Source organism: Amphiprion ocellaris, chromosome 22 (genome assembly GCF_022539595.1).
Source record: "Amphiprion ocellaris isolate individual 3 ecotype Okinawa chromosome 22, ASM2253959v1, whole genome shotgun sequence".
Taxonomy (NCBI): Eukaryota; Metazoa; Chordata; class Actinopteri; family Pomacentridae; genus Amphiprion; species Amphiprion ocellaris.
Genome location: NC_072787.1, coordinates 14,573,693 through 14,592,139, shown reverse-complemented (window position 1 = coordinate 14,592,139; position 18,447 = coordinate 14,573,693). Strand labels below are relative to the sequence as shown.

The window sequence follows — 18,447 nt, the reverse complement described above, 5'->3', positions numbered from 1 at the left end:
GTCAAACAATTCCGTGGCCCCCCTACATTAAAGAGATCACTTGTTGACAAGTGCTTAACAAGAATCCATCCAGTTACAAAACAAACACATTTGATCCCTTTGTGAAAACATGTGACCATTGCTCAAACCCAAGCAGAGAGCAGCAAACAGAGTGAAAGGTTGTTGTAAATGAGTGTGTCAGAGCACACTGCCACTCTGGTGACAGCCACTGGATGGATTACATTGTCAAGTGCAAAAAAAAAAAAAAAAAAAAAAAGCTATAATAGAAACATGGACAGTGTGTAAACAATTCCTGTTCCAAATACGATAGCAAGTTGTTACCATGTAATCAAGCAGGAACTTATCTAAAAAGTTGCCCATAAACCCTAATTTTAATTTAACAAGTCGTTAATCATTATTACTAGGTAAACATAAGATAAGTAAACACATTTAAAACACAATATAATATGAACAATTCAAAATAGGTTTGTGATTTTAGGTGACTGAACACAAAGACTTCTTGTCATTAATAAAGCCAGACAAAAATCGCTTCATAAAAGACCAAGGTTAAATCTTCAAGCAGGTCTGCCGTTTCTTTACAGCAGCAGGAGCTACAGGAGATATGGGTTCAGGATCCTAAACCATGACCTCAGCATTCACACTCCTATTGGATTTCCCAGTATGGATAGAGAGAGTATAATTTGGGGCACACAAACATGCTTGTGTTCTAAAATCTATCGGAACCTGTGTAAAACAAAAAAAAATCATTTGGCCAGCTACACGATGTTTAAAAATGTTGATGACAATGAAAGCAAAATATAGAACATTTTCTATTGTCTAATAAACTGCCCAAAAAATATTTTAATGCAAAAATTCTGTGACCAGTTTAGTTCAAAGTGAAAATTTAGAGTCTCCTGCAAGCTCCTGTACCTGCACTATGAGGCTATGCATTTGTCCATGTGAGTGGGTTAATAACCATGCAGAGAAGCCTTATGTTCAGAGCGTAGGCTGCCCTACTTTTAGAGATGATGATGAGAGGCGGAATATGAGTGGGCTGTTGGGGGGACACATTTAACTGTCGCACCATGCCAAGAAGAGGGCTGACCATATGGTGTAAAAATATTGTGTTGAAAAGCAAACAAAATCATGTCCTTTCTTTTTTGGGGGTATAGATGTGTGAAAGCTAACACAAATGCAGGTTTTGCTGTGCTCTGTGGGCTTGTGCAACACCCTACAGACCCATATTCATCTCTTTCAGCATTAATGATGTGCACATCAGCAGGACCTCTCCAGGCCCAGCAGGGCCCTGTAGACCAACACAGCTGCCCTAGGTACAGACCCATCACTCAATGTCAGGGCGGCCCTCACTGGCTTTCTGTCCATCTGCAGAACTGTGGAACTGTGCCACAAACAGAGGGAGGAACTGATCAATTAAAAAAGGTTGTATCAGGTAATAACTACCATCTAATATACAACCAGTAACACATTCACCACATACTCTTTCCTTCTCTCTTATATTTAACAATTTATGTGTTGTATTTTTATATTTTTCACGTATGAATAATGAATAAAACTGTACTGAACAATGCACAAGCAGCACGTAAGCAGCTACTGTATTTCTCCTCCACCAGCCAATGAGAGGTGGTCTTAACTGCTCACTCTTGCCAACACAGTGTTAAAAAAAAAAAAAAAAAACCTTGCAAAGCTAGAAAACTAGGCCGTTATTTAAAAGGCTCTATGAAGATATTAATCCACATATTGTCTATTCAAGGTCCCATATAGTGAGCATTGCTATTGTGTTTCATAGTTGTTATAAACCTTGAGGTGTAACGTAAAAGCTGTTAAGATATGAAGATGTTTACTTCTGCCATTCCTCAAGTCCACCCACAACTAGATTGACTCCCAGTTTTACAAGCCAGAAAGAATTTGACCCTGGTGGTACCTCACATTTAACTAACAGTCATCTAGCTCAAAGTGTAGGTAATTCTGCCCCTAACTTCCCACTGCTTTTCAGGTGAGCCCTTCAGAATAAGCAGCTGACTGGAAGCTCATCAGATTTTCTTACTTTCTACAGCCGTTTCTGATAACACTAAAATGTGTCAGCCATGAGCAAAACACACCAAATGTTCTGCTGTTGGCTGCAAAAGTGAACACAAGCATCTGAGCAACTGAAGACCCAGTGGATTACTTAAATTTTGATGATTACATAATGACAATAAAAGGCCAATCCTTAGTGTTAGCGCACTGTGCGTCTAATGTTACAATTAGCTTAGATTGTATGCCCAAAGAGGCGCAGAACTATGTGGAAATTGTAAAGCTGAGGACATGCAGAGATGGTGAAAACGTTAAAACTAATTTAAAACCAATAAACACATTCTGAGTGGATTGCTGTTTTCTTCTTGCGCTTCAGTGCAACCTAAACTCAGCTGGCGTTTACATCTGATCTCTGTGCTCACATAGACTGCACTTAATACAGCCGAAATCTCTATACGGCTGTTCTCATTCACATATTTTTCTGTTTCTGTTGTCAGTCGTTGGAAAGTGTATGAAGTAGTGACTGAAGAGCAGCTCGCTCAGACTACATGCTAACCTGCAGTCACTTGAGAGCCATTTCCAAGCTGTGGCTCTTCATTGCTAAACTACTGATTTTATAAACACAAATGTTGTCTGACAAACTCAGCACACATAAGTTAAAAACGATGGCTATAATAAGAATTTGAAGATACTTCAATGCCAAATGATCACTTGGAGATAAAGTTAGAAGCAACGAGCTTTGCTTGGTACTACCAATCACAGACACAAAGAGAGTTTTCTTCCTGAAGGGGGCATGGAGCGCGGGCTCATTAGTTTTCAGAGCTAAACAGCCCATTTAGAACAGCCCTAAAACCAGGGCTTATACAGTCATGGTAAAATTACTTCTCTTGCAGTATTCTCACCTAAAAATTTAAAGACACACTGCAGTGAAGTATGAGATTTACATTAATTTGCTGAAAAGGGGCACAATATGGAACCTTTAAGGTGCAACAAGCTAAAAAGAGAAAAAAGCCAAGCCTACGCTAAGCAATTCCTCCCTGATACCAATTAGCAAAATGTACGCAGAGAGCATGAGGGGAACCAACAGGGATGAATTAACAGCTTTCAGTAGGAGGCAGCTTTTTCAAAGGCCATCATGGCTGCACTGCACTTCTCTGCAGGAAGGCTGCGACATTAATCAGTGAGAGTTATCAAGTCATACAACTGTAATTTAATACATTCAGTAATGTCACCACAGAAAGAGAATATCTTTCAGAACAGTGCTGAGCTAAAGGGCTGTAGAAACAAAGATGGACCACAAACTATCCTACACATTCCAGCTACACCATATTTAAAAGACGAATGAAGTGCAATGAAGAACAAATGGTGGTGCTAAAATGATCATGGACATCTAAATGAGGTCTCAGTATCGCTAGTTCAAAAACAAGAGCAACAAAAAAATGAATGGCTACTGAAAACGCTGCTCCTCTGAACGGTGCAAGATGACGTGCAGTGGCTGTCTATGTTAACTATAAAAAGGTTTCTCTATGTGGCCTCTGACGTATGGAGGACAACGCAGGAAAGGATGATTTAGCCATCTCTCCTCAGTGTTTTTTTTTTGTACAAACACAAATTTGCCTTCTGAGGCAGTCAGGGGATGTCAGTCTAGCCTAGAGAGGAAAAAAAAAACACAATGCAGGGTCTGAGGTAGGAAGGGAGGGAGTACAGAATAGGACAGCAGAACGGGGGCGGGAGAGACGGACAGACAGTAGCTAGGGTTTGAGCGTGATTTTTGCATCACATTTCCCACCATTACATAACACTTGGCTCGGTGAGTCACATAAAACAAGATGACATCATCAACTGGTCTGATAGAGTGGGCCACTCTATCAGTCACTCAGCTGCTTTTTTGTATACATGGTCCACGCTTAAGTTCATTAATTGCCTTTAAATTTACTTGAGGAAATGAATGCTTTTTAAGACTGTTTGGACCTGTATAAGGGTAAAAACACATTTCCATTGATCTGGTAAATCGAAAAGTAAAAAAGGCAAACCTCAACCAGTTAATTTAGATTTCTAAAAAGGAGAAGCTGGCAAGAACAGCCAGTCACATTGATCCATTTGCCTGATGTTCTGGCTCAGAATGGGAAAGACTGCCAGCCAAAAAACTGCTCTGGTTCATGCATATTATATGATGGAGTGATGAAGGGAACCTTAAATCAGGTGTGCTGCTATTATATGTCGAGCAGATCCCAAACGATAATACTATCATTTCTGTAGACATAGTACCACCTGTAGCATTCACAGCTATACAGGAACCCTAAAACCGAAATAAGATACTAACCATATTTATTATACGGTAACCCTTTTTCCAGAGCATATAGCTACAAATTTAATTTATAGGTCTTACATTATGTCACAGAAATCTGAAGGGAAAAACTTTTGAACTTCAGAAGAAAGACAGCCGGCTCAGGCAACTCAGTAATCCTTTCACTGCTGTACTTTGGGATCTATCAACTTGACAGTTTCTTCAACAAACAAGGATAAAGTGTCAAAAACATGACAGGTTGCCACTTGTACCTTGCTCCTTTATTTGTCTGATTTGCTTCACAGTTTCCTTCAGGATTGCACATTTGTCAGGTTTAACATTGAAGTTGTCGATGTCGTTGAAGTTGGCAAAGATCAGCTCGGCGAGCTCTTCGATGTATTTGTTCTCGTGCTCGCGGTTGCGCTTCTCGTTGCTCCGCTTGGGACTGCAGAGGTAAAAACAACACAGGGGTGAGAAAATGAAAGCATTAGTAACAGCAAAGATGATACAGGTTGATAGCAAAAAGTTCAAATGCGCGGAAATGTGTGTGCGGCAAGTGTAGTTCTAGCAAAATAAAGAGGATGAATAGGCAGTCACACAAGAACAATTCTCGGGCAGCAAAGAAAATCCATCTGCAAAAGTACACCAAGGTTACTTCCACACAGATCTCTGTACATGACTGAAGAGCCCTCTCATTTTCATAGCTGCCAAATGACAGTGCACAACATCTACTGCAAACCTCGGCATGGAGGAGAGTCAGAGGAGGGACAAGGCTAGAGCAAATTATGCTGCATATGGCTTGAAAGATCTCTCTTGGCCTTTCCACTATGCTAACATAATAGACCTATATTTTTTAGTGCTTGTTTACAGATTAATTATGCAGATTTACAATACATTCTTTAACAGCACTCCAGAGTTAACTGTCAAAACAGCATAGTGATTTTGGTAACTACTTTACATACAATATTTCATCCAGAGTGCCTGCAGCTTGATTTCACAATCTTATAGTAGGTAAAAATTATTGTAAACAGGAGGCTGTGGATCGCACATTTTGACAAAGCAGGGGGCAACTTTTAATAACATGTTTGTGTTGAGAGATGGAATCTGACCTTTACTGCATGATAATTACTTTTCCCACTATTATTCCCCTTTACTTTAAATCTAGGACAAACGTCAAACTATCATCCTTTAGATGATTACTTACCTAGGTCCTAGAAGTTCTGCAGAACATTCTTTGCGTTTTCGTGACTCTGCCCTGGAAGGGTCAGATGAGTTTTCACCGACTCCACTCATCCTCAATGCATATCAGCGTCTGGAAAAAACACACAAAAGCAAAGAAAGTTTTGCATATGAACCAGTACTCACAACATCTCCTGGATCGACTTCATACTTAAACAACAAAAACGGTGTGAAAAACAACCACGGCAGGTGTGTGTAAATGCAAACATGGGCATCTGCATACAACACACATACAATCCTGTGCTGGGGGCACAGGTTGATCCACTCCAGGAGAAATGAGTGAAAATGGAGCGGAGAAAGAGATTCAATCATTTCTCTCTGATGGTGCAGCTCTCCCTAGAGAGCCTGAAATGAGAGCACGGCGCTTTGCCCACAGCACCAGACTGTGCGCTCAACCATGTACCAAGAAAAACCCATTTGTTACACGAAACCAAGCAAAGCCAGCTCACATTAAGTGCAGTGAGGGTTCACAATGACAACATGTGTCCATATTTACTTAGAGCCTCTGAGAATGCTTCACCTGTATCGGTCTGTCACTGAAGAGTCGCTGAAAAATTAAAGATAAGAATCCTTTCTTGTCTGCTCTTTTTAGGAGTAAGTGACAGAATGTAAGATTTTAGTAAGTAAGAAATCATGTTGTGACTGTTTTGTGCTATGCGAAGTGACAAGCTGGCTGAGGGCTGTTTCAGTTACTATCACCCCACACACACTGCTGTCTTGGGTTTTTCTGCCATTTGAGATGAAATGCCATTAGGTTATGACACTGTATCATTAATTAAAAACAAGCCAAGAGCCTTTGGAAACTCTGGTAAGTTGGTCCCTCATCCTGCATGCCAATAAGTCTCCAATTCTGCTCCTTCTCTTACCCTGAAAGTCACCACAGGCTGAACTTCATGCCACTAAATGAAAGACAATCAATTATTGATCAAAGTAATGTCTTATTAATTGCCACCATCATCCTGAAAATCTGATGGTGGCTAATGGACTTGGATTTCAATATAGTCTGCATACAAGATGTGAACACTTGTCATCCTCCATAACAAATGGAAAATATATGCATGAAAACCACCTTCTTGGTGGTTTACGCAAGATCTATGCAGCTTTGCTTATCTGGAGGGTTTTGGATGAAGGGCGGACCAGGAAGATAATCAGTGAGACCTTGAGAGACAAAATGAAAGTCTTTCCTCAGTACAGTGCCCAAGGTTGGGCATGCTGTGTTGTGATACACGCGCAACCACTCTAACCATGGAAACGGCTATGACACACACCGCTCACTGCTCAGCCATTACATAAGGAAGAACAGAGTAGAGAAGAACACAATGTAGAGCAGAGTGGTATAGCATAGCATGGCAGAAGCAGGCTAAACTAAAAAGAGAGATAGTGACCATGCAAACTTGAGTCTGGCTCCCTCCTGGCCTGGAGTGACCTACTTTAAGCTAATGGTAGGGTCTGTGCTCAAATGGATGAAGTCAAAGCAGTGGTGATTGGCCAGAGAGGCAGAGGAGACTCTGAGGGATAAAACACATTCTGTTGACAAGTGACTTGAGTTACATTGTTGGCCTGTACAGTAAATGAACAGATAATGACACACCAACGTCATGGTCCATGTGTCCTTGTATTATGCTCTTTTGAATGCCACCGGGGTGTCTTCATGAGGTGGCACTGTGCTGTCCGCTGAAAATATAAGTCTTTCTATCAGAGGTTATATGCTTTTATTAATGACAACAGAAACAGGCCATTAAACTGTAATAGCTAAGTGGCACCTAGCGTTCCTATTGGTTGTGCCTGGGCTTTCAAGCACAAGTTACCATGGGGATTCTAGACCTGATTGGTTGTGCTTGTCCCGCTGGGCTCGATATGATTGGTTGCCTCCGTCTCCTTGACATGGCAGTAATGATGGGTCATTGTACATTGAGACAAATAAGAGAGACTGGAAGTACAAGGCACGTTTCAATGACACCAACACAGACAGTGAGACAGCCTGGCAAGCAGGCTGGTAGGCCATTTCTGCTGCTGGGGGTGGAGGGGGTCTGATCTTCACATGGGCAGACAAGCAAGGGACTTCTAATCCTAGAGAATGCCCTGGATTCCTGGGCAGCTATAAACAGCTGGGCAGTGGTGTTACCACTTTGTGTACACATATGTGTCATGGAGTTAATTATCAACATCAGCCACTAGGGGAGAGTTCCTCAAAGCTTAAATGTTCTTGGATACTATAGGCCTCAGTAAGTGAAAGGCAGCATGTTCTAGGGCTAGGCAACATAGCTGAAGAAATTATCACAATAAATTGTTTAACATTCTTCACTGATGTTTTAAATGACCTATATTTAATTTAAAAAATAACAGCAGGAGAAAAGGTTTCATTTGACTTTACTTCACTTTGCAACACGTTTCAAGGTTTAAATTTTCAGTGCATTTACATGGCCCCAGTTCACAACATAAGTAATCTCATGGCACTTACAATAGTGAGATGGAGACCTTATACATTTTGAACAGAGAACCCCCACCCCCTTTTAACAGGGAGAAAAAAAAAACTCAACACAATTAGGTTCAGGGAAGGAAGCCATCTGCCTCAATCGGTTGAGGAGACAGATATAAGAAAATAAAGAATGCAATGATGAAAGGTCCAGGTGACCACAGGCTAGCCCACCTAACGGCACAATAGAGGGCAAAGGGGCTCTATTATCAAGTGATATGATGAACTGGTATGAGCCACGGAGGGAGCACGCCTGGGATTTATTCATGCAACCAAGCATTGTGTTTTTGGTATGTGCTCTCATGGCAGTTTGCATTAAAAGCATTGAAGACAAACTACTAAACATTTTTTTAATGCTATTGATAAAGTGTCTGTCGTGGGGACATATGGCTATCGCTTTATCACCCAGGCCTAGCATGTTCCACCAATGCTTTTTTAAAACTTGGGAGTAAAATTACCAGGCTAAACACAGAATAATGACTATATAAGAGACAGCCATCCATTGGTAGACCTGCACTGGGTACAGATATCAGAATGAGAGCATTGCAGGCTAAGTGGGGGTGGGGTAAGTAACCTCATTAAGTATCGGAGTGATAGGCATGTTCTGGAAGGCATCTATCAAATTTGCAGTTCATCAAGCTGTCAGCTCATTTAGTTCATTAGGACTGTAAGTTGAGACATATGGCCTGTCAGTCATTAGAGCTACCTTATGTTAGTCACAGACAATGTGCAAATCAGTTTAACGTTAAATGAGGCTTCTAAATAATATTCCACAAACCCCCAAAAAGGGTAGAAACTCAGTTGGGCATGCCATTTTTCTATAATAGCAAAGACCAATTCATGCTTTCCGTGTCTGTCTGCAGACTGATGTGGACTTTGGAAGCGCACAGCTGATGCAGTTTATTCATACAACATTAGGTATGTGCCACTCTGCTACACAGACAGTTGCATTGCCCCTCATACAGAACACAGAAAACCCTATAGTGATGGAGGATGTGGATGTTTCTGAATGACTGAGGCATTGCATTTTTTGCACGATATAGCAGCTGGTTACAGATTCGGCTGTAGCACCGTGTCAATGTGATTATTCCTGAGGTATGCTGAGCACAGTGGGTGGACTTTGCACAGGATTTCTGGAGAAATTACAACTTCCCACTGTGCCTGGGTAGCATCAATGGGAGGCATCTACAACACATCTACAAATCAAACATCTCCAAGTCCGGAAGGACCGCTTAAATCACAACTCTTTTAATTATTGTATTATTAAAGTGTGGAGGAAGAGAAATCTCCTTGTACAGTTTCATATCATAACAAGCATGTCTGAAGCACCATTTGTTTTCCTGGCGAATGTGTAGCTGGCTTGCTTTCTATGCGGACAGGTACAAATTTTGGGCTAAGTGGTCTGCATGGACCCTCACAGACGACAATATTTAGGTCACAGGTACCCTTGTGGATAAAAAAAGCATGACCTGACAATGAAAAGCAGGAAAATATTTATTAGGACTAAATGTCCCTGTAGAAAATGAATACAGTCCCAATAGTGCAGCACATACTGGCTGTTTTTGGAAATGTCGAAGGACAAAAAAAAGACAAAACCATGCTCCTGGCAAATTAGCCACATCATCTTTTGAGTGTCAATGCCATCCATTTGTTAAAATGTTAAAAAAAAGTAATGTCTTTTACACTTATGACCTATGATTGCGATGTTCCTTTTGTTGGGCAAACTGCTGGCTGTAGGTGGCAAAGCAGTGTCAGGCTGAAAATCACTGGCAAAGCACAAACTGGAAATCTGAGTGAGAATGATGCTGGGGTTATTAGGTTTATTGGAGCAAATTTACTTCATGTAGTTGTGCTGCTACTCTGAAGCTGTGAGGAGCTAGGTCCACACTTACATAAATGTAGTAAACACTTCTATTCAGACTCCCCCTGTTCCCATCTTGTACACAAATACACACAAGACCGCAAACATAATTGTATATTTGTGTGCTGACAGGCCAGCTCTGCCAGTGTGAACAATTCTCACCTCATTACAGGCTTTCATCTTCATTGTATCTGTATGACTGATTCATAAGACTAAATGAAGAGGTAGCCTATTGAGCCACAATAACAGCCACAGCACTACCTTGGTAACTCAATATTGATGATATTCCAACATCTGAACCGGTTTATTAGACCAACTGCTATTTTGGAAACTCCATAACATGCTAAGAGATGAGCAAAATATGAAGTAATATTTGTTTTCAACTGTATATAACAACATTGCAATTAAGTAAACAGCTCATTTGACCAAACACAAGTAAAAGCTTGAGAAATCAATTGACTTTGAAAGTACTAGGTGCACTCCAGGGAGGTGAATATAGGTGTGTGTCATTGCTTATATCTTAGGTGTCACAAGAGCAGACTCTCCAGGACTGAGCTGGAGCCAACCAGTCTGGCGAGGGTGGAATGCAGACAATAAGGGGCTGCTGCTGCTGCGACTGCACAGGGTGCTGGAGGCGACCATGGATCCCCCTGTCAAAGTCAGCTGGTACAACCTGTACATAACATGCTGTACCAGACTGCAATGAACACAGCAAATACACAAGCTATATCTGCATCTAAGAGGCTGTAATGGCATAATCTAAAACTTTTCATGCAACAGAGGATACTCGGTGCCAGGCAGATTCACTCTTCTGAGTTGGATCAAACGGTGCTGCCACACTGCACACATTTGACGTGATGCTGAGTTGACATGGCGCTCAAAACCTGTAAGGATGACAGGATGCTGGTATTTTCCAAATTTCAGAATTTCAGACATCCACTGTGGCAGGATCCCTTTTGCTCCACAGCTGAGTCATATCTCCTGTTTCAGTTTAACATGTGTAACATACCTGAAAACATGATTCCAGTAAGTTATCCAATTGCTATTGAAATTAGTGGCAAATGCTGAAAAAGGAAAGACTTCTTTGGTCGCTGAATGTATGAACTAAGGGTAGGAAATGGAAACAATTTGATCACTATTAGTGGAGCTGATTCTAATATAACAGTACTCACGAACAGACTCAGCAGCAAAAAATCTCACTGGCTCATTCCTACATGCAGTAATATGAGTGCAAATTAAAAGGTTCTGGGGGGATTCTGAGTTGACTGGCTGAAATTTTAATACATGTACAGCAAGGCTGGGACACACAAAAGTGAAGTTTCATTACTATGGATACAATCATATCAGGTTTTATATATTGTGGTATATTGAAAGCAGTTTGTTAACAATAATATTGTCAAACCAGTTTCTGCTATACTGCCAAATTATGGACAACATAACTGCTTCCTTTATCTTGAAGTTATCTGTATGACATGGTAACACTGCACTGCTTTTGCTTCTACCACTAGACTGTATTTCTTTAACAAAATCCAACCGCCACAACCACACAAAGAAAGCCAGGCTGCATGCACATCACCAAAGGGGGGCGTTCAAAAACACTGAATCACCCATTCCAGTCATAGTATAATGGAGGGGGGAAAATGGATGTGGGGGGGAAAAAATCAGTGTCTGATTGCCAAGGGGAGAGGGCATGTGCCAGTGTGCCATTCCTGTAATTATGTGGGTTAGCAGGGCTTTGATTATAGAGACACACCCAGTGTTTCTGAAGCTCAGAGAGTGCTGGGCATGACTATGCATTAAACTGCATCAAAAGCTATTGGGGAAGCGTTTGAAGTCTCCTGCACTATAATAATGAGGGCCCTTCCACAAAACCTCTGTGGGGTACAGAACAATGTCTCGCTGGTGTGTAATCTGTCCTCACATGGCTTCTTGGCACAACAGGCCTCAAGAGAGAAATGGAGAACAAGAGTGCGCCAATAAAGACTGCTTCTGGAGGGCTGCAACATGGGCCATTTATTTCCTGCAAACTGAAGAGGAAATCATGACAGGGGAGGGGCCCAGAGGACTGGTGTCTTTTCATCTTACGTTTCAATATTTGCAAGGGTGAGAAGAAGTGCTGAGAGTGCCAAAACACACAGAAACATGTTGGAATTGTGTTGGATGGTATTTAAGACAAATGTGTATTTAAAAACAATATCAGTTTCAATAGATTGCAATATGAGTGGGGTCTGCAGTGAACTCTGGCCTTGCTGACAGCCGCTGTTACCTTGAACCAGATGTTGTGATATTAGGTTTGGTTGAAGGGAGAGGCAGAGGGAGGAATGTGATGATTGATTTAAAGAGTTTCAGAGCAGTATGACACTGAAACCTTGAATCTTGAGTGAATTTAATGGCAATTGAATGATGTGCATTTCACTGGAGAGGAATCAATAGTGAAGAGTGATCTTGAGAGAAGAGTTCAGAGTTTAGAGAGTAAAGGAAGAGCGGGAAAACAAAGGGAACAAAAATGAGCCATGGGCCTTTTTCAAAGAGAAGTTTTACCAAGTATAATTACCAATGTTCATTAGACCCTGGGGTCAGATCAGTGGCTCAAATCTGCAACTGTATTTCCCCCTAAGTCACTACTAAATTAGATAATTATACTGTGTAAGTGCATAAATTTAATTCTCTGTTCTCTCCTAAATCTCTCGATCTTTTCAGAGGCTACAGAATGACATTTAAACACTTCCAGTTATCTGGGTTAAACGGTAAATAAAAGCAACTCAACCATATTTAAATGACATGTGCCCAGAAAATCAGACACAATCACATAAACAGACTGCTGTTGATTGAGTCAACAGAGAGGTATGCAATTGCCTGCTACCAAGTCTCACTCAAGAGTTTGTCCACTGTAGAATCACTGCAAGGTAATGGCTCTAAAGTGCCAGAGTGCAACCAAGATCCAGGCAACCCATTTACTGAAAGCTGATCATGCTCATCAATCTTTAACACTGGCAGTCACTTCAGGATGTCGCAGAACGGGAAGGAGAGAGCTTTCGGCATAATAAGCAGAGAATGCTGGCTTCTGGCTGTCAGAGACACACCGAGAGAAGATTTGTGGCATAGGTGAACTGGTGTGTCAATTACCAAGGGTTGGCAAAATTGATTAACTGGTATAAATAAACAACTCCTCACAACAATCTAGTTAACAATTCATCTGTGGTTGAGAGCGGTGCCAGAGGGGAGATTCAGCTATCGCTGTGGAAATTAGATTATTGTATTAGATGAAATGTAGGAAAGTTCTGAGGTGAAATCTCAGGGTCAGTTTCTTAAATGATTAGAACTGCCATGCACCAACTTGCAATTCTTCATTCTACTGGAATCTATCATGCAAATAGAAAAGCTTATATTGTGGGCAATTAAACAGGCATATGAGGTGCTTTACACTGGAATCACAGAGACCAGATTAGTAATGGTGCTACATATAAATATTATTTTGACAGTTCATTTGCTGCTAACCAGCTATTCTCAGCCCATCCAACCTTGTGTTTCCCTACATGGAGGCTGGGTTGCTGTGGTGGTCCACAATGTCACTCAGCTGATTGTACTTGGCCATCTCATCATCGGTGGACTTTATGTTACCTTTGTCATGCTCTGCAGCATTCATGTGCACATGAACCACTTCTCCACCTACTACATTCAATGTTTGCAGTGGCCCTCTAGCTCACAACAGAGAGCAGAACAAGGACCACTGTCACCAGTTGTAGTTGATGACAGTGGAGTTTGAGTCTGTTCACATTAGAGAGACTCACTTGAGAGGCACATGACTGACATCAAGGATCACCACAATAGCAATCTGGTCGACCTGTAAGTAGGGAAATATGATACAGAGTTGGCCAGGACGGCCAGGCCAGCTGACAAGGAGTGACTGAACTGCCAAAAAAAAGTGTCACAACAATAGAGACACGAATCACTACTTCTGGTCAGATTTAGGACAATATAATGTGATGTCATATATGACATTGCAAACCTTGTTGTGCTCTGGATGAATGATAAACTAGTCCCAATTCATGTTCATTGTGTCACAGAGGTTTCAATCAATATTATCTGATTTAAACAAATAAATGCATTTGCATTTTCACATGCTTCTTAATTACTGTTACTGGCATACAAATCACGTAAACATCTGTGATTCATTCCTGGCATTCACCACATGTATTGCAAAATTGTTGAACATGCGCTCTGTGTCCTGTATACTATGTAGGAAAATATAAATAACAGAATGAGTCTCTGAATACATACTCTATGTTATATGACTCAGTACGTTAACAACAATAAAAAGAAAGTTTTACTAACAGCTATTAAATTAATGTCAGCTTATGTAAATTCTGACAATGGTGTTGTAAGAACTACTGGCAATAGAGTAGTCCTAAAAGACACAATCTAGCCAGCATCATCTCAACTGTAACCAGTACAATAACAGAACCTTGGAGACGTAATGGTGATTATCAAGTAAAGCTTTTCTCAACCATGATTGATGAACACTGCAGACCAATGGGACTACTGGATGCAGCCCTCACTTTTACAAAACAGCTGCATCTGGACACTACCAGGCGCAAAGAAAAAAGTCAAGCAAGAGCTGTGTGGAAATCAGGGGAGAGGTATCCAGCTCATCTCAGTAATATTGGTGCCAAAAGGACAGATCTGTTTGAACAATGCTTTCTTTCAGAAGCCATCTAAGAAACAGCTTATGAGAGAAATCATACACAGACAGCACTTACCCCCAAGGCAATAACACAAATGCAGCAGGCGGCCATTTTCACGTACACACACACATAAGGTTAAATCTAATGTTTTAAAAAATTATTTAAGATAAAAAAAATACGCTTTCTTTTGTTTTGATTTTGTCATCATCTGTACAATTGGTCATTTTGTGTTTGGACAAGAGTGTCTATTTGTCATATTGCATAGCAGAGTTATGTAAAAGGAGAGATGGCTGTGGCTATGAATCTTACCTTGGTATCAGTCCAGAGAGTCCCTCAGGCCATTGCTGTAAGGCGATAATGCTAGGAAACCTTTATGCATCATCCACTTCTTCCTGCTGAAAGAAATAACAGCAAAATTGGGATGTATAGTACACAGTGTGAATCAGCACAACTCACATCACAAAAGGTACAACGGTGTTTTGTGAGGACAGGCTTTAACATCATGGCTGCAGTGGGTACACATTGTCTAGTAAAGGCACAACAACAGGTTTAGGGCTGCAACTAACAATTGTTTTCATTACTAATTAGTTTGCTTCCTCATGAATTGTTTGTTTAATAGAATGCGAAAAACTTGTGAAAATGCCTATTAGAATTTCTGGGAGTACAGAGACCTCTTAAACCAAAGCAATTAGTGGACTAGAAGAAAGGAAGGAAATCTTCGAAACTGAGGAGAGTTGGGATCAGAATTTTCTCTATTAAATGATTTACATTACTGCAGTTGCTGCTTCATTTTCTTTCGATCTACTGTTTCATCTCCAACTACATTATGACAGTTTTGATGTTTTTGATTTCTACATTGAGCGTCTCATATACTCTTAGAGCATAGCCATGAAAAAGCTACATTTATAAAACAATAACACCCCAAAGTAATACTATTACTCACACATGCACTTGTGACAGAACACAAAGACAACCCCTATTGAAATGTCATCAGAAAAAACAAGCCTACAAGGGTATTCAGGTGTCATACCGCAGATCAAACCAGGTGCTGTGGATGCTTGTTACTGGAGAAAAAACTAAATTACTGTAAGATCCTGCAGTAAATTTGAGCGACCAACAATCTATAACCCAAAATATCCCCTTAACTACAACGTAAGACAGGACAAAGCATCCAATTTTCCCATTGGAGAATAACAATGAAATTTCTGAATTAGATTTCTTAAAAAATGATTGACCAGCATACACAGTTCATCTCAACTACATGCACCAAATGTCAAACCCCCTTTGTAGAGCAACAGCTAATTAATTAACTGTCAAGCCATTTTATCCAGTAACTGTTTACATTAAGTTAGCACCGAACTGCAAGTTAAGCGTCTACAGAGTCTTTTCATATCCTTGGGGACCTTCAAGCCTATTACATTGTGGAACACCGTGTGCCTTTTTAATCATGGCATACAATTAATTAGACCAGAAAAAGTTTCAATTTTGTAGCATATTCCCATTTGGATACTTACAAAATGCAACTGGTAAGTCAGAAAAGGACTCTGCCAGGCTATTTGGTTATGTTCAAAAACTCTCAGTGACAGGCTTCTGTAGCCTCATGGAGGTGATTTTCTCCCAAATACATGCCAAGTGAGCCAGCTGAAGAATGCACTCATGTGATGTCATGTGCTGACATAACATAAGAGTAAATTGATTCCCCTTTTGAACCCTAGACAAGTGCATAGCTAAAAGCCATGCAGAAAGGTGATATTCAGTATTCTGAATTGTTGCACACCACACACTATTTGCTGAAATCTGTGGTGAGTCAGGGAAGGGGATCAAATATACAGCTTAAACATGACATTTAAAAAAAAGAACCTCTTTAGATGATGCAGTAACATAAAATAGTTCAAATTCATACGGAACTAAAACACTATAGTCAATCTAATTTTTAATGAAATTATATAATATTGTATTTCTCTCAACATCTTTCTCTTTTCCCTTTCCCTTTCCTGCATGGCTCTTAGTTTTCATCCTCTGGAGGAATTTCCTCTGAGCTTTAATGCTGTCACATGCTCAGTCTCAGTCCAGCCCTTGATCTGTGCACTGAGTGACAGAAAAAAGCAAAGTGTGAAAACACTCTATTGAGCTTGTTAAACAGTGATCATTTTTAAGTGGCCAACTGGATCAGAAAATTTCAAACTGATTGAGTTTTACAGTAAGACAAGTCTCTTCTGTGTTCATTAATTTAAGCCATCTGCTTAGAAGATCCAATCAAATATTGGAATTTCCTCTCAGAAAATTAACACGCAGCACAACAAGAAGCAAGTTAGTGCTGTCATTGACGTCACAGAAAAATATTTCTTCACAAGCAACACTGAATTGTGTGTACATCCTATTACATCACTTAAGCTGACTGCTTGTATCCAAGACCTGATGTGACCAGACCAATGAACTCAGATACAATGCTTTGATGTGCAAGTTTATAGTGCCACATGTGTGAATATGGTTGGCATGCACTGTCTACCATGTACCAAACCATCTCTCACATATTAGACCAGCTAATCCAATGCGTCTCATCATACAAACAATGGAGGGCCTCCATCAGTGTTTTTATCCAAGACCTACAGCAAGACACATAAAAGAATACCTGCAGATGTGCTGGCATATATATGCACAAATGATCTCAACACTGGAGTAGAAGATCTCACAAAAAGCGTTTATACTTTAGACTGGAGGAGCCTTCTGTCCTTGAAGGGATACTCTTCTTGGCACAGAAGTGTTGAATGACACGTGGTGTAACCTCAACAAAAACACACAACCCTGCCAACACTGTCACTGAGCTTTAGCAGCAACATTAATTGCACTTCATGTTACCACGGAACACCTGCATGATACGATCAATAAAGGTACTTGTAATTCAAAACTAATACTTGTTAATAAGCATGTAATAAAAATTTAAATATTAGAAGTCACAGTGATGGATGAAGCCACACACACTACAGATAACAGTAAAGTTCACACTATGACCACTAAAACCTGCAACTGGATCTCTATCTCATTTGCCCAATACACTCAGTCCAACCATCTGTTGGTATTTAAAAGGAGGTCAAAGATCATCAGGTTGAAAGTTCAAGCTCCCCTGAAACAGATTACAGCCAATTAAACCATAACTGGCAATAGACAGGTTTATTATGCAAAGCAAAAGCATATATTATCCTTAAAGTGACAAAACAAAATCCCAGATGAACTAAAAAAAAAAACAAAAAAACAAACACAAGCACGTGCACACAGACACACACACCTAACTAAAAGTAACACTAAACCAGATTTCACTTTCAAGTTTGAATGTGGTGCACTTGTCAAGACAATTAGCATTTCTTAAGACACAGACACAGTGACCACAGGAGGTCAGCAGAAATGCTGCTTAAAGCCAAACCTTGGGAGTAGTTGTAATCCCATCATTCTTCCAAAGCTGGCAACAGGCTCCTTCTGAGTAAAAGGCTGCATCACTGAGGCTGGGCTAACAATGCTAATGACCTGGCTAATCAGGTTCACATAGGACAAAGGGTAGATAGTTCATGTGCTAGAAATTGACCAAATGGCCAGGTCATAGAAGGGCTAAACACCAATGGAGCTCCTTCTGGGTGCCTTCTGAATGGTCCACTAATGGCTGTCAATTCAATAAGAATCAAGTCTGATGTCTACCCTAATGAAAATACTCAACCTTTTAGCTCTAGTCCTGCCAAGGTTTGGTCAGGATGCTTTTCCTTACCCATAATCAATAGATTTTGGTCTGTCTGGTGTGGTGGAGGGAGGTGTAAAGGAGAAACTATGAGGTGTAGCAAATCGCACAGATGATTCCATCAAAGAGATATTTCCTCATAAGTACAATCTAAATCAG

At 40.5% G+C, this 18,447-nt stretch overlaps 1 protein-coding gene across 5 annotated transcripts in view; it reads right to left on the bottom strand.

Moving 5' to 3' along the window:
* The window catches only part of ncoa2 (nuclear receptor coactivator 2), a 57,684-nt gene that overhangs the window by 27,860 nt on the left and 11,377 nt on the right, over positions 1-18,447 (bottom strand). For all 5 annotated transcript variants that reach the window (XM_023297761.3, XM_023297764.3, XM_023297763.3 and 2 more), the window contains exons 2-4: positions 14,871-14,956; positions 5,505-5,612; positions 4,573-4,745 (exon numbers count right to left, since the gene is read on the bottom strand). In XM_023297761.3, coding sequence (XP_023153529.2) covers positions 4,573-4,745; positions 5,505-5,593 — 262 coding nt within the window. In that variant the 5' untranslated portion in view covers positions 5,594-5,612; positions 14,871-14,956. The remainder of the gene's footprint in view (positions 1-4,572; positions 4,746-5,504; positions 5,613-14,870; positions 14,957-18,447) is intronic.